The sequence below is a fragment of the Halichoeres trimaculatus genome, unplaced genomic scaffold, assembly GCF_033239565.1.
Source record: "Halichoeres trimaculatus isolate MK-OKI-2021-1 unplaced genomic scaffold, fHalTri1.1 fHalTri1_scaffold_12, whole genome shotgun sequence".
Lineage (NCBI taxonomy): Eukaryota > Metazoa > Chordata > Actinopteri > Labriformes > Labridae > Halichoeres > Halichoeres trimaculatus.
This window is the reverse complement of record NW_027437190.1, coordinates 24,602,834-24,625,255: the sequence shown is the minus strand read 5'-3', so window position 1 is coordinate 24,625,255 and position 22,422 is coordinate 24,602,834. Positions and strand designations below refer to the sequence as shown.

Here is a 22,422-nt window from a genome sequence, read left to right as displayed (position 1 = left end):
TTAGAAAAGGAAAGAGTCAAACTTAAAATTCCTCAACTTCTTATGGAGGCCATGCAGCCAAATGTCTAGTACACATCTCATTTAGATAACAGTGTTCATTTAGTTAGTTGTGTATTGTTTTAATTGGTGCACATTGGTAAAATGAATCACAGATACAAAAGTTATTTTGACAATTTATTTTTCTGACAACTATTGATAAAATAAGAATGATACACACTTTGTGGCAGTTTAATTGCATTAAAAAATAAAGTTGAATTTGAAATTCACTGCAGTCCTGTATTTTCTTCATCCCTCTTTAGCATAGCTCATTTACCTGTTAGGGTTTGAGTCCTGTTTCTGTCAAGAAGAATGACTTAAAGTCACTTTGAGCTGAGACTTCAGCCCGAGTTGCTTGTGCTTTGTTGAAACAGCCAGTGTACAGGAAGTTGTCGTCGCCTGCTTCCATTCCCCTCCACTCCCCACTCACAGAATCGCCCATTGGTGTTGAAGAGTCTATGAACCTGGGTGGGACGTAACAGGTGGCAGGGGTGTTGGCATCATCTGCGCTGCTTAAATAATTGTGCAGAGGTACACAGACCTTCACAATCTTTATAGTTTTGCTGGGTGGAACTCAGTTGGTAATCCTCAGAATTTGCCATTGTGCTGCCAGGATACCAAAGCTGTGCTTTACCACTCTCCTGGTATGAGTGGCAGTAGTTGTAGATTTTCTTGGCCTCATCAAGTTTTTTTTCCTGTTAATGTAATTAAAACAGTTTAGGTTTCACACAAAACATTTGAAAACAACCCCCAACCTCCCCTTCAATATATATTATTGGGAAATAGTCGTATCAGGTTTTGGTGAAGAAGAAATGCAGCATTGCCCCAGAATATATGTGGTGCAGTGATTGTGATACCAGGAAGGTCTGCTGGGGGTAGTAAGTCCAGGTTCCCATGCAGAAGATTCCTCCCAAATCTGCACTCCTGGAAAACACGACCCTCACTTTCTCTTCCGCCACCATGATGAAGAGTAGTTTGCATTCACAGACTGCCATCAGGACGGGGGATACACCCTTTTATAATTGAAAAAGTCACTCTGTGCCCTCGGTGGTGCTTTGATGAAAACATGCTTCCTAGGTATTCTGTCATATTCTGTCTTTGATGATTTGAATGTTTAAGTGAAACTACAGGTAGTGATAGAAGAAACAGGTTACAGGTTACAAGAAATACAGAGAAGAACACTCATACCTACATATACAGGTAGATATATCTAATCCTTGTTTTCCACCTATTACTTCCATTTCCATTCCAAATCTCCTGGAGCATGCCCAAGCAGAAGTGAAGGAGGATGCTGGAATAGCACTGAACTGTAACTTCTTATCTGGCTATATAATCTAAAGCATGATGGATTGGTGAGATATAGATATTTTGTATTCTGCAGTTACAGCAGTGATATAAATCTCACATCTCTTGTAACCAGGCATTAAGGTTTCTTATCTCAGTGACATTTAAATGTATCAGATGACATAAGTCGTTTTTGTGTCCTGGGCTGTTTTCTTTACCAATTCCAGAAATGATGAACATTCATAGCAGCTGTCTTTTAAAATCTGAACACACCCTATTCTCTTTTGTGGTTTAACAAAACAGATGCCATCATGAGCAGGATCTATGTGGGTGGACTTGATTTTTGAACTTGTTTTTAAGCACAGCAAGTTTTTTTCTTGGAAGTTTGTTTGACACTTCATATAATAACGGTAGTACTATGACTGATCACATGCTGTGTTATGTATCTTACATTTCTCTGCACGTGTCCACAGTTTGTTTTCTCTGATAAAGGTGATGAACAGCGAAGAGAAACTTATTGCCAGATAATTTCTCCAATGAACCGGTGATACAGTAACAACTACTAACCAGCCGGAATGAGAGTATGTATAAGATCCATACAGGTCATCAAGTTGATTTGAGGAATATTTCAATAAATGTTCTTCTCCTAAATCTGAATTCTCCCTCTGCTTATCACTCTCAGCACCTTGTTACAAAATCATAGGCTTACATTTGACTCATCTAGAGTCAGATGTGCTATCACACACGTGCACGATAAGAGCCCTCAGGAGACAGAGTGAAGACAGGGGTGGGAAAAATGACTCGATGAACTTGTGTGTTTTGCTGACTCATTTTGTTCCCTGTTTGGTTTCACATGGAAACATGTCAACACTGAAATTTAAAACGACAAAATACATCTGAAGATGTGCGTAACTTCTTATCACAGAGAAAGATCCTTTGTTCTTCAGTGGTGGCTTTGTGACATTTTCTACATGTTATTTGTGTTTTGATTGTTGATTTGCTGCTCTGTTTGCTCCTATTACACTGTTACATGGTTCAGTTTTGTTACCTTTCTTTTGGAAAACATGAGCTCTGATGCATTTTACAGCTCAGACAGCAATAAAATGACTTTTGTTATGGTATTCACAGTCATCAGAGTATGAATCACTTTGGTAAATTTTGATCCTTGATCTTCTCTGGTCAAATCAGGAGGTTCTTGATGGATTGCTATAAAATAAAAAGAAATACATTGATCCTTTCAGGTGAAATGTTTGCCTCTGATGACCACTTGGCTACACAATGGTGGAGTAGTTAGTGCCAAAACTCTTGATTTGATTTCACAGCTGGGCAAGTGCCTTTTGACTAAGCAAGTGTTTTTTTTTGTTTTGTTTTGTTTTGTTTTTGTTTTGTTTTTTGTTTGTTTGTTTGTTTTTTAATTGTTTTTGCATAAGATTTAATTAGACTTAAGATGAGCCTGATTCATCAACTAATCTAAAAAGGTCTTATTTTGAGACATTATATAATAAAAATCACACTGAAATTGCTTGTATTGAGTAAAAATTCTACCAGTAGGGCAAGAAAATGTACTTTGGAGTCTCTTCAATATAGACTTTTTTGTTGTTGTTGTTGTTGTTGTTGTTTTTGTAAGAAACATGACAGAAACATTTCCTTAATATATTGGCAATTCTGTTTTTACTCTTTCAAAGAATCCAGATATTAATTTTGGCATGTAAAAGCTCAAAATAAGATAAGATCACTTAGGAACAGGATAGATCTGCCTTCCTGATACAATCTGATGATAATATCTACATTACATCTTCTAATCAAAAAGATGCAATCTCTTAATCTTCCTCTAATGATTCCCTGTCAAATTCCTCCCAGAACAGCTGCTGTTCATCATCTTCTTTAATTGCAATCTCAGACTTAATTATCTCCATTACAGGGTTTATTTCCACCCTTTCCCTGGTGGCTCTTTTCTTTCTTTCTCCATGGACTGCAGCAGCGGGCTGATAAACTGAAACGTTGTTGTGCTTTTATAATGTTTGCAGAAACCTGTCACAATAATGAAGATGAACCTGCATCCCGTACTAATGATTTCTGTTTTTCCCTGCTGAGGAAGTGATGCTTAGTGTTTGTGAATCCATGGAGAGGGTGGCAGTTCACTCAGTCTTTCTAGTGTCACAGTGGGAGAGATAAAGACCAACCAATCATTTCAATAACAAACCATGGCAGAGAACAGACCTTATATTTGTTCAGGAAAAAAAAAGTGGGGATATGTTTCATTTTACTCAGTCTGATTCTTAGTATTTGGCTATTTCCTAAATTGAGAGAATAGAAACTGAAAATTTCTGCATATTAGGGTAAAGTAAAATCTGCATTAGAGCCCATGAACCATCCACAGATCAAACTTTAATCCGTTCAGTTTTACTACAGTCTGTGCCCAAATATATTTTCAGACAAAGAACTTCAAGTTATAAAACATTTACATTTGATAACTTAAGTTCTGATAAGTAGTCTAAGCTGGGCTGTGTTACTATCCTGCAGACAGACAATAGGAGAACACCTGCTTAAACCAACTGTACAGCATGTACCTGACAGATCGGTTGAAAAGAAAAGAAGAAATACAAATTAAATTGTTGAAAGCTTTGCACCCCAAGTGTTGCAGGGAACTAGCAAAGAATGTGGAGAAGCTTGTATCCAAAAAAGACAAAAAACAAAACAAAACAAAAGAACACTGCCACCCTTAACCTCCTCAGTCATCGTGAGAAACACAGTCCTGTCCATCCTTCATCATCTTAACTGAGGTTCATTTGTCTCAGATCATCCCATGTGGGTGTGCTGTCTCTATACGTTGACAGCTGTGAAGACATGTTCACATGGTTCAAGAGAATCTTGCTCCATTGTTACATTCATGATTGCATGTTTCTCTGAAGCCTGATAATGCTGAAAAACTGTTTAACCTGCTCAGCTGTCTGACAGAACTGGATGAATGATAACTTTCTCCAGATAAACTCAGATTAAACAGAGGCCTTCATTTTTGATTCTGATAAAATTATGGCCAGGTTTTTACTGGTTCCCTTTCCACTTGGATACAAACAAGCCTCAAAAATCTTGGTGTCATTTTGATGCTAGAATACTTTTTGACAAACACATCAAATCATCAACCGGTTCATGTCTTCTCTACTTTAGACACATTGCATGGTTCCGTGGTTTCATATTCCAAAAAAAATGAGTAGTTTTTCCCTTTTTTCTCTCTGTGTGACTACTTTCCTTCCATCTTCACCAGTCACAATAAATCGTGCCAAGACCATCTACATTTGATCTAAAAAAGCTGGCTGCCAGTCAAATTCAGAGGACATTTTAAAATCCTTTTTTAACACCACCCACAATCAGACCCACTTCATCCTTACATCACAAAGATCCCTCAGGTCTTCTGACCAGGGTCTACTGCTGTTCCTTGTATCAAACTAGAAGCAAAAGGTGATCGTGTCTTCTTTCTCACATGCTCAGAGTACAGCTGAGCTGTGATACATGCACATGATTCTGATAGTGAAAGTGGTTTTTGATAATAAGAGGGACTAAACTGCTGATAATCATTGTGAATCAGATTATGTCTTGAGGGTTTATCACACAAAAAAAAACACTTTGAGTTCAGTATGTTTTTAAGTAAGGGAGACTGGGTATGGTTGCAACATGGAGAGAGTTGTAACATCACCAATTCCACCAATCAGGGATAAGACAGGAGTCATATGACCATTTCAATATTTACCCACCCTGATCACACATGGTGATTGTCAGGCCTGGACACAGGTGCATGTAGATTCTATAGAGGAAAAAAAAACTGATTTTGAGGTAAAAATTTTAAAAAAAATTTAAAAAAAGGAAAAATTTTGACCAAGACTATGTTTTGTTTAGTACTTATACTATTCCAGATAAAACCACTTGACATATATCAGAATAAACTGTAGTTTCTCAGGCAAAATGTAATGCATTTTTTTCTCATTTCAATCCACTATGCTAATACAGCTAGCCAAACACTGGCTAACAGGGGTAGGGTGGGTTGTAACATTTTTTTTTTTAAGTGTCACAACCATCCCTTTATGTACAACTAAAAACATTTTCTTGATTTTTATAATGTTACACAACAACTAGGCAGTGGAAAAGAAAGACTGACAGAGGTGTGCCTGCAGATGTTTTTATAAAAAGCATTTGATGATGTCACAGAGTACAGCAAGTCAGTCAGATCAGTCATGAAAGCACATGGATTTGCCAAGTTATTACAAATCACTGCATAAGCTGAGGGTTCAGTGATACCCCAGTGTGGGTTACTGGACCCAGTGAAATGCACTGAGGAAATGTTGCACCTCAAAAGAAAAAAAGAAAAAAAGAAAAAGCCACCTCTCCAGGGTAACAATCATTTGTGACTTTGATTAAACACACACACACACACACACACACACACACACACACACACACACACACACACACACACACACACACACACACACACACACACTAACACACAAAAAAATATTTTTTATTTTTTATTTTTTTGTTAGACCTATGTGTTCTTCACACAGCTACACCATAGTATTTGAGCATACAAACTGTCGATGATGAACTCTTGAGTCAAACAGAAAGTGAGTTATGGTTGGTCTCAGAGGCACATTGTTCTGAGTTGTTCTATTTTAATGAAGCTCTTTTTAAGGGGTGTGACCACTGTTTTTACTTTTTTGACAAACTGTTACAACTGTAGTGGGGATGGTTGTAACAAAAGACCGCCATGCATTTGGCATCACCTGGTGAGGTCTGTGATATTCTTGCAGAGGTTTGAATTGGTGCCATTTGTAGTGTGGGTACTTTGCATTACAGTTTGAGAATACCCGGTCTCCCCTATATGTTACTTATGGAGGTTTCCCATACAGTACTTTAGATAACTATGACAGTCCCGCTTCCTGATGCTGCAGGCGTTTCTCACCAACAACGCTGACAAGCTGAAGTCTTTCCATGGGTCTACAGATTCATATTTCTGAAAAGGGCTTTAAAATTCCAGACTTTGAGCCTGTCTCATCAGTAACTCCCAGCTGTTCACCAAACTGGACGGTTTAGTGGATAATGAGGGTGTGATGTAAGTCATGTCACAACATTGCTTTAACAGAAGTCTCTCACACAAGAAACAGACTTCTGTGCCTCTCCACATTGAGCAACACATTTTGCTTGTGTATGTTAAACTGTGTGATCCAATCAGTCTGAAAACCCAACATGTATAGCTTATATAAATCTTGCCTGTACATTTTTATGAATTACTTCCATTGTGCTCAAAACAGCCAGCTTATCCCAGCTGTAAATTTTCCCAGATATTTTATTTTTACATATATCACATTCTTCCTAAAATGTGAATTTTCCCTTTTTTTTCTTGCTCTGCTTGAAAAGTTGCAAACTAACTCAAAAGTTATTTGGGAAAAACTGCGTGGTAATGATAGATTTTCTTTCCTTTAGGATAATCAATACCAAAGAGTTTTAAAATATTTCAGCCTGAATGAAAGGGGTGAAGCAACCCAAGAGACATTTCCATCTTTAAAGACTCATGACAAGCTCTGATACAATCTCACACATACATCCCTCGCTGAGCCAAGATGCGATCTTAGTGACAGAGTCAACACCACATGTCTGTCATCATGACTGCCTCATGAGCTTAACAGTATTAAGCCGGACAAAAAGAGTTTGAGTACAGTGTGTTATCGCTCACTCTGTATCTTCTCTTTTGTCTTCCATATGCTGGTATGTAGCTTCTTCTTGTTCAAAGGATGCTAAGAGTCTCTGCTATGCTCACTCGGGACCTTCAAGAACTCCCATGAGCCACAATAGAGATGGTGTTGCAGCTTGTATTAAAAATATTAATCTTCAGTTACCTTAAAAAACAGAAAGATCTGCAACTGTTCTTTATTTACATCCCTGGAGGTGAGATGAGCAGACTGGTTCAGCCCTGTCTCAGAAACATGACGGACTGGTTTAAGAGCTATTTTTACAGAATACATATGAAGCAACATGTTGCCTGAAGACTTCAAACTCAGACATAAAGCAGGAATTTGGTCAAAAGGTGACACATAAATCTTTCTTTTTTGAAAAATTCAGTTTTTTTTTTTTTAAACTTTTGAACATATTGTCGACTAATGCCTGAGTGTTTTTATGGGCTCTTGACAAATATCAGTCACACATTTATACACAAAACTGTCTCTGGGGCCTTGAGGGAATTGTTTGATTATTTAGCTTTTAAATGAAGTTTGTGTTTGTGGAGGAACATGTTTTGTATCCTGTTGAACTCTGTGAATGTGAAAGTCTTGTGGTTGTAGACATCACTCACTGACCTGTGGATTGTGAGGTTCAGACATCAAAAATGCTCCTCATTAAGGAAGAAAACTCTTTGATTTGGGGAGATAACAGAAAGGAGACTTAACCTTGATCTTTGTGTTGCATGTTGGTTTATTTATTGAATTTTTTAGAGTTAACTTATTTTGAATTTTATTCCAATCGAGCATTTTTTTCTGAATAATTTTGCGGTTTTATCCACAAAAATGCATTTCTACGTTATTATTGTGCTGAGCTTACTTCACCGTGTCACGGTAAGTTTATTCAAAGATTTTGGTTGCATGTATTTGTCTTTGGATTAACACCACTTAAAAACTCCTATAACTTCTCATTCATTCAATTTCAGTCTTTTGACCCATGGATAATAGGTAAGAAGGTCTTTATAAAGCATATACATGTTTCACTTTTATCATATTACTACAAAAAAATCTCCTGACAGCCTAACTTACAGAGAATTTACATTGAAAAGGTGTAAGATTGATCATGTCATGTGTCTTATTTTGAAGACATGGATGGTGATGATGAGGACTTGGACATAACTGAAATAAATGAAGGTATGCAAATGTGTGTGTTTAAATGGGGACTCAATTCAGAACAAACTGCAGATAAAACTTTACCATATGAAATGTAATAGTTTCCTTTAGATTTATATGAATAAAACAACAAAAGATGCTATTAGTGATGGAGCCTTAAGAAACTGGAAATACAGAGTCACAGTTACTTCATTTACCTCAAGTAATGTTTATTCTTGCCTCCATTCACATAATTGATGAACTTCATAATTTCTTGCAGGCTTGGATTTACTTGAGGGGGACATTATGGAAGTAAGCAATATGTATTATACGCCATCTTCTTTTTTCAATGTTACGTTGTTTGTCATTAACTCTACAACTTTACATTATAAGGAAGTACAGACACAAAGCAGGGTTGCCAGGAGCCCTGCTCTGCATGAAAAGAAGCTGTGGGACATCCCTGTTCCATACGTGTTAGAAGCAAACCTTGGTGAGTTGCAGTCAGTCGGCTAGTTTCCCTCTCTCACTGTTTGTACATCTCTAAAGCATGAGAAGTTTGCAAGGAGCTGAGGAACAGTTCTCCTGATCCTCTGTGTTGTCTGTGACCACAGATGTGAATGCTAAAGGGGTCATTCTTCAGGCCTTTGAGCATTTCCGCCTGAAGACATGTATTGATTTCAGGCCCAGACGGTCGGAGGAATACTACATCTCAGTCAGAAAGAGTCGAGGGTACCACTTTTTTCTCCAACCATAATTCAGTAACCTTATCTTCCCCTTCCCCTTGACCCTTGAATTATTGATTCTGTATAATACGTGTTAAACTTTTCTTCTGCAGGTGTTACTCTTATGTGTCCAGAACCATTAAAAGTGGCCAGGTTGTTTCCATCGGTAGGCGATGCGATCGCCTTGGCACAGTTGAGCATGAGTTCATACATGCTTTGGGCTTGTATCATGAACAGGCACGATATGACAGAGACAACTACATAACCATCATCTGGAGGAACATCAGAGACAGTAAAAATATCTCCATTTTAAAAACATTTTTGAAAATATAGGTGAATATTTGAACACGTATCATCATCAGTTTAATCAAACACTTATTTTCTTATCAATAAAACTAAGATTTTAATCTTTAGTTTTATCTTGTTTCTGTCTTAGAGCACGAGTCGAATTTCAGGAAACTGAGCCGAGCCATGAGTAAAACCTTTGATGCTCCATATGACTACCTCTCTGTGATGCACTACAGCAGAAGGGCCTTTTCTAAAAACTCTGGAGACACCATTATCACTAAGATTCCTGAGTATCAAGACCAAATAGGCCAGCGAATGGAAATGAGTTCCCTTGATATGTACAGGCTGAATCGCCTTTATAACTGCAGTAAGTTGGCAAAGTTCTTACCATGCTGTAAAATCTGTCTAAAGCATTAAGGGCCTGTGTCCACTTACAGTATTTTCACACTAGCAGCACCCATGGCTTCAAATTAGAGCGGCACAACTGAAATTATCATATAGCACTTCAGCTTTCCTGGGTCTTGGGTGCTTCATGTGTTTCTATTCAGTGGAACTTCATAACACTGCCTTAGCTGACTGACACTGAAGGTGTTTTGCAACAAGTGCTTTCATTTAAAAAAAAATGCCAAAAGTGGACACAGGCCCTTCACTTAAGATATGTACTGGCAGTGCAGTAGTATGATATAAACATCCTCTGTTTGACCACAGATGCATCCATCACTTTTATGGAGCAATGCAGCTTTACTAATGATACCTGTGGGATGAGCTATTGTAAAACAGGTTTGGTCAAAGGTTGGAAGCGATTGAGCACTGTGGATAGAAATCCATCCACTGACCATACCACGCTGGACAAGCCAGGAGGTAATGTCACTAATACAACATAACAACAAATTTCCAACAAGCAAGCAATTTTTATATCAAATCACAAAACAAGTGTCTTACCCCCAACCCCAACACTTCTCAGGTTACTTCATGCATGCTAGCACAGTATCAGGTCAGGAGGGAGACTCAGCCTGGCTTGAGACCAAGAAGATGATCCCTACTGCAAAATGTTACGTCCAGTGTCTCCAGTTCTTCTATTACCACAGTGGAAGCTGGTCTGACCAGCTCAACATCTGGATCAGAGAGTTCCAGGATGAGACGGACAGCACTGGAAAGAAACGCCTCGTGGATCAGATCACAGGTGAGGAAAATAGAAAACTCTGTTTCTGAGTGTTAGTATGCTGATAAAAAAAACTGTCTTTCGATTTAACGACGCTTCCTTAAGAAGGAAAATAAAAACAAAAGTATTGATGGATGTTTGTACGAAAAAAGTGAAGTCTTTGTGGGGATCATAAATGTTAACACCAAACCGAATGTTAGACCAAAAGTGTGACGAGAAAAAAATAGTGTTACTGAAGTTATTGCGAGTGATCCTCTGGGCACCATGAATGACAACCTGGATTTGAAAAAAAAATACTAAATTAGGATCTAAGGATTTAACAAATGGTCTAAATTTGCATCTTCTGGTAGCGCTAGCAGTAAATTTAGAGGACCACCATCATAGGGGTTCACCCACCAAGCATTGCAAATTTTGTAACAAAATGAGATTGCCACCTTAAAAAACCTCTGGAGTTATTCTTTGTGCAAAACTGTCAAGTAACTGACATAACTTGTCCTTGACAAACACTTAAACAAATAAAAGCAATCATTTGTTAACTGTTCCCCCTGCAGGTGAACAAACCTTCAAATGGACATTTCACAAAGTGCACCTGAACGCTGCCAAGCCTTTCCAAGTTGTGTTTGAAGTGCGTAAAGGAAACGAAGAGTCTTCAGGAGGCTTTTCCATCGATGACATCAATCTATCGGAAACTGGATGTCCACATCATGTCTGGGAGGTCCCAGACTTTGAGAGTCTCTTGATGAGTACTGACTATAACAGTTATCTGCACAGCCCCCGTGTGTACTCTCCTGAAGGTTATGCCTACCAGATGCTGATTGCTCTGCGAGAAACTTTCTTTGGAGTGTATTTCCGTTTTGTGTCAGGAGACAATGATTCAACACTGGAATGGCCATGTCCATGGAGAAGGGTGACCTTTATCATGCTGGACAAGAACCCACACATTCAGCATCAAATGTCGAAACAGATCACTATTACCACAGATCCAACTTACAGTGAGTCTTTAGCGAACATTTCTTTATGGTCAACTACATCTAATATGTCGCTTTTAAGGCTAACTTTCACAAGATCTGTGCTTTTCTGATCAATCTCTAGTTTGCCATGATATCAAAGCAGATAGGTTTAAATTCTAGTCAGTGTTGGCTTCTACTGCCTTACATTTTTGTTCTGTCTATTCTGGATATCTCTTAATCACAAGATGAAGGTTTAGCACTCGTATTGATGTCACTGCAGATGTAAATATGAAAGCAAACATGTTTTCTGTTTCTCTGAAGCTGCGTTTGACAATCCTAGTACAGTAGGACGAAGAATAAGAAGTAATGGAGAAACTCTTTACGTGAACCATGCCTATGGAACCAACTTGTTTCTTCCAGTGGAGCGGATTAGGAGGCGGGACTTCCTGAAGGGGGGGACTGCAGTATTCCTCTTCTCATTGGAAGGTTAGCATCTGTGTTTTACCCAAATTACATGTATGATCAAGTAAATCTTTTACACAATAACCAACCCATCCTGGAAGCGTGTTAGTATATATATATATTTTTTTTTTAATTACATGGACCTTCAGAGCCTGTTCTCCAGGAGGAAAATATGTGGGTTATTTTCTGTTCAACTTTTATTTAAATACATACATTCTGTCTCTAGATATTTCCAGCTTGAAGCATGACAACTCTCTGCCTTGTCCAAAACATCCACCGACCAAACTGACATCCACTCACTTAAACAGCTCTGACCACAGTCCATGCGAAAAGATGGTGAGATCAAAAGCCTTTCAACAAATATCTGGTTGATTTCTGTACTTGTACTGTACGTTTGGATATGTCATACTTGTGCAAAACATTGTTAAATGTGCACTGAGTAAGTTTGTGTTTTTCTTTAGGCAAAGTCAGTTGCTCCTGGCAGAGTTGTAACCTCTTCACAGTAAGTTTTACATCATTTGTTGCCAGCGCTACCAGATCCACAGGGTTTAGGGATCAGAGCAAGGTCAGGTCATAGGTCAGGCCTATATATCAGGTAAGCGGATAGTGGGGAGAAGCAAGCCTTAGAGAGAGTGCAGCAACAGATCCCATCAACAGGAACCAAGAACAGGGTTCAAGTGGTAGAGATCTGACCAAGGGGTTGGGAAAGACAAACAGAGAAAGTGATTTTATCAGGAGCAGAGATCCTCAATAATTAAGAGCCAGAAGAGTTTTCATTTAGTTTTAATTATAACCAAGCAGCTTTTGCATCAAGTAAAGTATTAATAAAGATAGCATAGGAATACGTTTTAATTCAAGTTCTGAATCAGACAGTTGTAAAACCATAAAGGTAATATTAAAAAAAATAATAATAAAAACTAACTGTGACTAAGGCCTAATGAAAAGGTACATGTGAATCAACAGAGCTATTAAAAGCCTAAGGTTACTGGAAAGTTACAGAGTAGCGGAAGCTAGCTAACAGTTGAGTCCATAGAGAGGGCCTTGAATTGATGTAAGTTAATGTATGACGATATCAATGTCGGGAAAGGTACTTCCTGAACCAACATTTGATGCCATAATAGGTAAAAGTATCACCGGGCTGAGCAGGAGTGGCATGTGTGGAGAAGGGGTCGATTAAAGATTAGTGATTAAGCAGAACAGGGTTCAGAACCTGGGGCGGCTGCCATCGAACAAGATCCATCATCAACAAGGACCACGTCAGGGGATTCAACGCTCTCAAAAGAAAAGATGCTCAACTCCTGCCAAATCAAGCTTGATTCTTGAGAGACTGATTTTTGCTAAAAGAAAAATGGACTCTTAAGTCCATCTGGACATCTTTGAGTTAATCTTTGAGTTGAGAAGATTCTTTCCCTTGTTGTGGACAGGCTCATCAAGAAAACTTTTTGATTTTTCAGTCATTGATTCTGGTGAGTGCTGGCCTCAACTGCAACTCTACTCAGCAAAATTGGTGAGACTCTTTTTCAATTGTTGAATTTTGGAAAAACTTACCATCACAATTTTTTGGAAAACACTTCCTGATTTTTGATCATTTTTGATTTCTGATTTGATTATTTTTGGTTAAATCAATCATTTTTTTATTTGAATATTGCTTTTTGATTATCAGGTCATTTTGTGATTATTGCGCTTTCTAATGAATCATATCGTGCTAAACATATGCATGCTTGCTTTGTCACCATGATCTTGCTTGCTTGGTATTGCAGCTTTTTGGCTGAAATTATGCACATTTTGGCGTCAATTTATTATATTTATTCATTCATTTATTTATTTATTTTTCAGTTCTATTCTATCATTACACAGAACACAGTTTGGCAGTTTGCTGTTAAATTTGATTCAAATTAACTGCAAAGAGAAAATGGTTGGTGCAAAAAAGTTAAGTTTTTACTTGAATAAAATCCCCTGATGTACAAGAGCCCTGAAAAATGTTGTCTGTTTTCATTGCCACAAGGAGTATCCTCTCTATCCTTTGATGGTATTTCTCAATGGTCTGATAAAAGGCTGACATGTGTCAGTTCTAACAAAGTGTACAACAAAGACGAAGATGATCATCTTGACAGCACGGCAGCACAAACACCTTTTGTGCAAGAATTTGAAGTATTTTTTTTTTCTTTTTTGACGATGACGCTCTGTGCATGACTACAATTGTTTGAAATGTTCAAAACCTGTTTGTTTACTGAGTTGGGTCTTCATGCCCGCTTAAAGCTCTCATGTTACAATTTCTCATGTGCAGTTCAGAAGGAAGACACAGTCAAGACCAGCAGGAGGAAACAGGTGGGCAGTTGTTCTTTCACGAGGAGACATATTATCCAAAGAATATTAGAAGGTTCAATAAAGGTATTTATTTTTCTTTGTGAAATCTAAGTTTTAAGATAGAGGTGTGGTTAGAAAATACACAGCAAGGATGAAGATCTTCATTTTCCTTGTTGTGAATTTGGCTGTTTCAACTGCATCACCCCAAAACCAGGTAAGAGAATTGGATTATTGAATGTCTGTGTTTTCTGTGAATTTAAGATTAATCTCCCGAGTCAGAAAAAATGTATGCAAGAGTCAGGTGTCTCATTGTTAACAATCCAATGTGTAAATTTGTGACTATTGTGCAGTGGTATATATATATATATATATATATATATATATATATATATATATATATATATATATATATATATATATATATATATATATATATATATATAATTTATTATTATTATTATTATTATTATTATTATTATTATTATTATTATTATTATCAAAAGATTATATGGGGGAGTTTTTGACATCTCATAAAACAGACTGAACAAAATTAGCATGTCAGTAAATGAGCACCAAAAGTAAACAAGACCATGACTAACAACAACAACTGCTTATATCTAATCATATTTAGTGTCTGAAACTGATTCCAGAGGGAAGGTTTCAGACGAGTGATTGAATGTTGTTGTTGAATTATTTGTTTCAGGGGAAAAAAAGTTCTCACAGGAGCTTTAAATAAAAGGAAAATTTTTATTTTTATAATATGATTTTCATGATATACTTATGAAACTCATCATGTAGCAACCCTTTGATTTCAAATCTCTATGAAACTGTATATTTTAACATCAGGGAATGTTTAATAAAAGGTTGAATAAATAAATGAAAGGTTGAATAAATAAACAAATAAGGGTTGAATAAATAAATAAATAAACAGTCAAAGTATTTCAGTAGGATTATATCTTCTCATGCTGATGTAATCTAATGTGTTTTGTTTTGTTTTGTTTTTTGTTTGTTTTTTTGGTTATTATTTGAACAGAAGGGACCAGAAATAGAAGGTACGTTGCACTGTTATATATTCTTCATTAAATTAGTCATCATAAGTATCTTGTTAATACACATTATTAAAGGCAGCATCTCATCTTGTTTGTAGATATTGGTCAAGAGAAAAGCATTGCAGAAGCAAACAAGGGTAAAGTCTACATCATGTTATAAATATTAGCTTGTGGGAACTTCAAATTGTCTCTATTGTGTTGCAACAAAAGGTTTTAATGTTATATGCTTTCTCCCAGATTCAGTGCATGATGACATTCTGAAGGTGAGTTTAGTTTTTAATTGTGAATCATCAAAATGACAAGCATTTTTTATCTCATTTCATCAAATTCTTCTTTTTTTTTTTCTTAAAAAAATACTTTAAGCCACCGAACATTCAAAGGAGCTCTACAAATAATGATGGAATACTGTGGCCATCCCCAGTCCCATATGTTTTGGACGGCAGCCTTGGTAAATATAGCAGGAACTTTGTAGGAGGTGGGGTGGGGCAGCTCAGTTGTGCTTGTAAGAGGAGCAGATAAGATATGCTGTTGAACAATACAGTAGGAGATGTATTCTAGTAGCTTTTAAAACAACCTCTACAGCCAGTCTGACTGAATACAAGGAAAGAATTTGTGTTAAAAATGCTCCAATGATTTGTTTTCGCATATCATTTTAACTGGTTCCTCCTGACATTTCTTATTTCTTCCCCTTTGTCCATGAACAATTGAAGATATGAATGCTAAAGGGGTCATCATGTTAGCCCTTGACCAGTTCAGGTTGAAGTCCTGTATTGACTTCAGGGAAAGAGATATGGAGGACTATTACATTAAAGCTCAAAAGTTGGATGGGTATGTATGATACTATTGTTTTGTTGTTGTTTTTCTATTTTATCTTTATCTTTATTAATGTCCACAACATATCATTCTGAAATACTGAGATAATACACAAAGGTATGTTTTGCTGTGTTTGGTGTTCTGAGGGCCTGTTATTATGTAAATGAGACACAGCATCCAGGCAGAATTTAATATATATAGAAACAAAGATGACTTATTGATGATTGTAACCTTTTTTCATTCCGTTTTAGATGTTTTTCATACATTGGGCGAGTAATCTCTGGTGGACAGGATCTGTCCATCGGCCAGTTCTGTGACTCCATTTCCACCGTTGAACATGAGTTCCTCCATGCTCTTGGCTACAACCATGAACAGAGCAGATATGACAGAGACAACTATGTTTCCATTCTGTTTGAGAACATCCTTCAGGGTATTTTTGAGACTTTTGCCCTTATACTCCTGTTTTTTATGGGTAGTGTCTGAGCAAAGAGATGTGGTTGAAAAAGAAAATTGGTAAAAAAAAAAAAAAAAAAAAAAAAAAAAAACTTAATTAAATAATTTATTCCTACCTAAATGAAACAGTAGGTGGATCACAAACCCAAGGCTGGCCACAAATTGGGCAATGAGATGAATACAGGTTTATGGACCAATTGTGGAGTCAAAACATGAAGTGTGTATTTTAGCCATTGTTAAGTTTGAGTGAGCCAAGGAATGTGAAGTTAGAAATTGGTTGAGTCCAAGCAGCAGCCTCCAGTCTAAAAATATGAGGCAATGCAGAAGTGTTAAAAAAAAACTGCAGTTTGTCGAGTGTCCACTTGAGCCTTGCTCCAAAAATACTGGAAGCCTTATACACACCAAGCATTTTTAAAAGCAATTACAGTATAAAGTTCATCTAGTGTGTGGCTGGCTAACACCATTGAAGATTTCTAGATTAAGCTTTATTTCAAAGACTTAAAGTGTATTTTGCTTTTAATAATTGTTTTTTTGTTTGTTTATTTTTATGTGTCATACAGGTTATGAGGGTAATTTTGATAAAGTCGCCAAGGAATCCAGCAAAACCAATGGAATCTCATACGACTATGAATCAGTGATGCACTATGGCGCAGACTTTTTCACCAATGGCAACGGCTCAACAATAATCACCAAAGATCCTAAATTTCAGGATGTCATCGGTCAAAGAATAGGATTCAGTAACAGTGATGTAAAGGAGCTGAACCTGCGCTACCAGTGCAGTAAGTGCTTTAAGGTCAAAGAGACCAATACACAGTTTCAGAAATATGTTTGGACCATTATTCACAAACAACTGTTATTTTAAATAGAGGGAGTCCACAAAGGCTTTCTTCAGGCTACGTCTTGGTGACAATACTATTTTGTACGCCAATGACCCATTCTTTAGTTTTATTATCTTGTTTTAATGTCATCTATCTCTACTTTCTTTCTTGGCAGTAAGCCATGCCTTGAAGAAGACCCTGTAAGCATCCGAGCTGGTTGACTTTTTTCCTGATAGTCGTAGATTTTTCAGAGGTTTGTCCTGAGTCGCTACAGGATTTTAACCTCATTCTTAACTTTAGTATATGTGTCTTGAAGGACAACTTCTGTGGCCGCACCCTGTTGGCAGTATGTCTTTAAGAGCATCTCTTTTTGTGTGACTTCAGTTGTTTGGGGGTTTTTTTCAATATCACAGTCACATTCCCGCTCATTTCCTCTCAGTACAAGTTATGTTACTTTTCCACAAAAGGAGAACTTTTACAACTTCAGTGATGTGCTCAAAAAATATAGATTAGGGTCTTCAATTGTTTATTTCTGGAAAGATACAACAAAGATGGGCAGTTTCAAACAGCTCGCTCTCAATCTGAAAAACGGTCAGTGCGGGGGTTGACCTGTGTGATTGTACAGCAACAATTTCCAGTCAAGAGACAACCTCCAAAGTCTTAATAACACAAATTCAAAAACACATGCAAAAGTGCAGGATACAACGGAGAGACATATACATGACATGAATAATTCAACGATATTAGACAAATTAAGTTCACAGACACAAAATGTCAGATTGGAAGCTTGTCTTTGAACTGCAGATCTATGATGTACATGCCAAACAAATGCGTAACATGACTTACCCAAAGTCATTTGGTTGTCAGCTGTTCTTTCGTTTTCTTCTACAGACTCAACTGTTGCCTTCCAGATGTACTGCGGCTTCACTGATGGAAACACGTGCCAAATGACCAGCTGTTCACAGTATGGCAGAGGTTGGGTAGAATCCAGTTTTGTACCAGCTGGTCCTACCTCTGACCACACAAATCTACCCACCGGCAATAAGACAAACTCTGGTAAGATTTGAACAATAAATCGGGCTTTGGACAACTTCACAACACTTAAACTTCTGGAATCTACATTTCAGGTCAAACACCCAGCAGCTTTATGCATGCCAGCACAGCATCAGGCATGGAGGGAGACTCCGCCTGGATGGAAACCAAGAGGATGAGCCCCAAAAGGGACTGTAATGTCCAGTGTCTCCAGTTCTACTATTTCCACAGTGGGAATGAGTCAGATGAACTGAACATCTGGATCAGAGAGTTTGAAAATCCACAGGACCTCAAAGGAACTAGCCGCCTCATGGGACAGATCACTGGTAATGTACAGATGTGATTTTTTATTTTTATTTTTTTTTACCTTTTTTTAAAGTAATGTACAAGTGACCCTGTTTGGTATTTGAAAATAAAGTCAGCCCAAAACTCTTCATCCAGGTCCACCAAAACCTCACTGGCAGCTCAAGTACATTTCCCTGAATGCTACCAAGGACTTCCAGGTGGAGTTCCAGGCCTATAAAGGAGCAGGATACTCTAAAGGTGGCTTCTCTATTGATGACATCAACCTATCAGAGATTGAGTGTCCTCATGTCACATTGCAAATTGATAATTTTGAGCACCTTCTGAGCACAAGCCCCTATGGAACTGCCATAAAAAGCCCACGGAAGTACTCCCGCGGGGGCTATGCATACTCTGTTGGGGTATTGCTATATGAGTCTGTCTTCGGCGTCTATGTTCAACTATTATCGGGTGATTATGATGATAAGTTGAAGTGGCCTGTCCCACAAAGGCAAGTGACCTTCCAGATGGTGGATCAGACCCCAAACATCTTGCATCACATGACCAAACAGAGGAGTATCACCAGTGACACCAGTACAACAAGCTCAGGTAAGAAATCTTATTGATTGTGAGCACAATTACGCTCTGATTATTTCCCCTTTAAAGTCACTTGTGTTTTCTGTTAACAGGCAAACTTAGGTGGGGAAACCCACGTGAGGTTGGAACTTTGATCACAGGAGAAAATCAGGAGACCACCTATGCCGGACCATTGATTGGCCAAACCTATTTTGCCACTTTGGAAGAGGCAGAAACCAAACAATACCTGAAGGGAGGGAGTGCCATTTTTGCCTTCAACTTCCAAGGTAGGCAAATATTTAAAAAAAACTCTCCTAAAAATGATTACATAAGTACTTTGCAAGAATGTTAAACTGCTTTAACTCAAATAAAGAAATTGAGTACAACACTCCTGACACTTTATTTTTATGCTAGATCTCACTCCTCTTGTCAGTGGAAGCACTTTGCCATGTCCTGAACTGAGACCAGTACCACTGAGACAACTTTCAGCTCGAGATGGCCCATGCTTTTCAGGGTGAGACACTACATTACCAATCAAACAATCACTCATTCAAAAAAAGGACAAAATTGGCTCCATTATTTTGATAAATGTGCATTTTGAATGGTCCTTAGTATTTTACCATGTACACTACATCACTGTGTCCAAAACAACACATGACTTCAGACAGGGGCACAATGACAGAAACCTCACCTACTCACAACACAAGAAGCTCAAAAGGAAAAAAAAACACACTTCTCTTTCAGCCTCATAAGTTTGAAGTGTGACACTTGGGAATACCCCTGATAACAAAATTATTTATAAAGGATTATTGTTCACCAATCCATCAGTGTGTGTGTGTGTGTGTGTGTGTGTGTGTGTGTGTGTGTGGGGGGGGGGGGGGGGGGGGGGGGGGGGCAGTTGTTAGAACACCATGCACAAGGGAGCACTAACTGTTGTAAACTTGAAGTTTTTATATCGTTTACATATTTGTGTGTGTTGGCTCTGACTGACACCACAGGCTCACCTCTGCTGGAAAATAAACTTTATCATACTGTTTTCTGCAGGACGCCTCCTCCTATCGTTCCTACCACAGATGAGCCCATGTAATTATGTTTCTTCCTATGTTTTTTATTGGCCGCCGAAAAGGTAGTTTATAGAAACTGGCAGGTTACTTGCATAAAACATCCAAGCACCCTTTTTTTTTTTTTTTTTTAGCTTTTTTTGACTATAATTAGATAAATAAACATTAACATAGATATAAGAGTCAAGCATCACACTTTATTTGATTTGATTATGATTAAAAAGATGAATAGTTTTTTTCCAGGATCCTTCCCATAGCCAATCCTTCACCTCCACCTAAAACAACAGATCACCACAAGTGACTAATAACTTTATCGTAATCAACACTTTGGATATTTAATTTGCTGAATCAGTGCCTAAGCACAGTAAAATCCTTGCACTAGATCGTAATTTAATTGTAAGTCTCTTCTTTGAACCCACTCAAGGTTTATAGAGCCTGATTTCATTAAATAGAAGTCACTTTTTAATAAGAGTCACTGATGTTCAACATAAGAGCAACACTTGATTTCAATGTTGTCAAGCATAATGCGATGTAATCTCCAGGATTCGCCCCACCCCTACCACCTATCCACCACCTCCTCCAAGAACAACAGATGACAACAAGTAACTATTAACCTTATCATAATCCAATATTTGGTTATTTAATTTGCTGAATCCTTGCCTAAACGCAGTAAATTAATTATACCAGATCCAAATCAATTGTTCTTTTCCTCTTTGAACCAACTCAAGGCTTATAGAGTTTGATGTAAAAAAAAAAAAAGGTTTTTTTTTTCCTTTTTAATTAAGAGTTGTTGATGTTAAACATAAGTGCAACACTTGATTTCAATGTTGTCAAGCATAATGCGATGTGTTCTCCAGGATCCGCCCCACCCCCACCACCTATCCCCCACCTCCTCCTAGAACAACAGATGACAACAAGTAACTAGATCTTATCCTAATCCAAACTTTGGGTACATAATCAGCTGTACACAAAGAAAAAAATCTTGAGATGCTAACAAGACTATCATTGACTAACACTTTATAAATTTGTATTAAAAATATATTTCATTGATAGCTAAGATCATTTTATTAAAAGCAAAGCATGGTAAGTTATTTGCTCCAGCTTTCAGCAAATTCTTCTTTTCTTCAAACTACCACAAGTTCTAACATCTCTAAATTGATTAAGAGTTACATCTTTATGGAATACATTGATATTGAGTATTGCAGCACCATTTTATTTGAATACAGCTTTAATAATGTTTCTTTCCTTTTCAGGATACGTCCTACCACCTTTCCTCCTTCTCCTCCTCCTAGAACTACAGATGACAACAAGTAATTACATATTTCAACATTTTGCTCTTCATTGTCCTGTCAGCTGAGAAAATATCAATATCTGTTAAGTGAGAGTTCCTCCTAAAATATCATGTGTAATAAATTATATAAGTTATATGTAAATATTTATAAAATTGGCAGCATTTTTTGAGCTTCAAAGTCTGATATGTGTTTTCGGAGGTAACATCTCTGTGTATCAGTTGTCACAGCTCCTTGAACCTTGCCAGATCACAAACTTGTTTTCCTCATTAACCCCAAAAGCTTATTTTTTGTATTTTTCATTATCAAACTACTTGATGCAAAAAAAAGTTTTACACAGAATTCTAAATCAATATTTTAGTTGATTTTAGAAATAACTGAATGCATTTTACAGGATCAAACCCACCACTTTTGGACCTCCAATGACAACAGAATGTGACAGGTAAACCGATTTAAAAACAGCATAAAGTAGTTGCCGTGAATCGTTGGTGCAGTATTCATTCATTCATTTATTTTCTTTGCCAGCGTTATGTGCTTCTCTCCTGGTTTGGTGTCCTGCCCTATCCTCATCCTGGTCACACTGATGCGCCTGATACTCTGATGTGAATATTCACCCATTTACATCTCACCTCTGCACATTGACGAGACCGCTGAAAGTACCTAAGTAATTCATGCTAAACTCCTGCTAAATATTTTGCAAATTGTCGTCATGACTGTCTAAGTTTCTGAGATGGGAAAAATCTGCAGGGATAAACAATCAGCCAGTAGTGATTAATTGACTGAGGATACATTGATCACAAGCAGCATGCTGGAAACTAAAAAAGAGAATGTGACTTAACACTTTGTTCTCTGGTGGTGGGGACATGTTTGTTAGATAATCATTAAAAGAGGATTCCTGAAAAGCAGGTTGTGGGATTTTGTGGACTTCTGTTTTCAAATAAATAAATTGTATGAGCTTGATTTTGTGTATTTTTTGAA

The 22,422-nt window shown here is 37.4% G+C and overlaps 2 protein-coding genes across 2 annotated transcripts; both read left to right on the top strand.

The window, feature by feature from the left end:
• The first annotated feature begins 8,019 nt into the window (after positions 1–8,019).
• On the top strand, positions 8,020–12,270 carry LOC141800626 (meprin A subunit beta-like). Its single transcript, XM_074683289.1, has 13 exons — positions 8,020–8,036; positions 8,175–8,222; positions 8,461–8,492; positions 8,574–8,670; positions 8,792–8,909; positions 9,016–9,194; positions 9,339–9,557; positions 9,899–10,051; positions 10,155–10,373; positions 10,904–11,344; positions 11,624–11,788; positions 11,991–12,100; positions 12,226–12,270. The coding sequence occupies exons 2-13, from the start codon at positions 8,177–8,179 to the stop codon at positions 12,268–12,270; spliced, it is 1,824 nt and encodes a 607-aa protein (XP_074539390.1). The 5' UTR covers positions 8,020–8,036; positions 8,175–8,176.
• Positions 12,271–12,823: 553 nt separating this feature from the next.
• On the top strand, positions 12,824–22,045 carry LOC141800625 (meprin A subunit beta-like). The gene is made up of 16 exons (XM_074683288.1): positions 12,824–12,851; positions 15,358–15,383; positions 15,484–15,568; positions 15,831–15,948; positions 16,185–16,363; positions 16,947–17,165; positions 18,096–18,260; positions 18,332–18,562; positions 18,678–19,127; positions 19,208–19,381; positions 19,509–19,608; positions 20,139–20,180; positions 20,710–20,757; positions 21,013–21,072; positions 21,839–21,886; positions 21,970–22,045. Exons 1-16 carry the CDS (start codon positions 12,824–12,826, stop codon positions 22,043–22,045), a joined length of 2,049 nt encoding a protein of 682 aa, XP_074539389.1.
• The last annotated feature ends 377 nt before the right edge of the window (positions 22,046–22,422 follow it).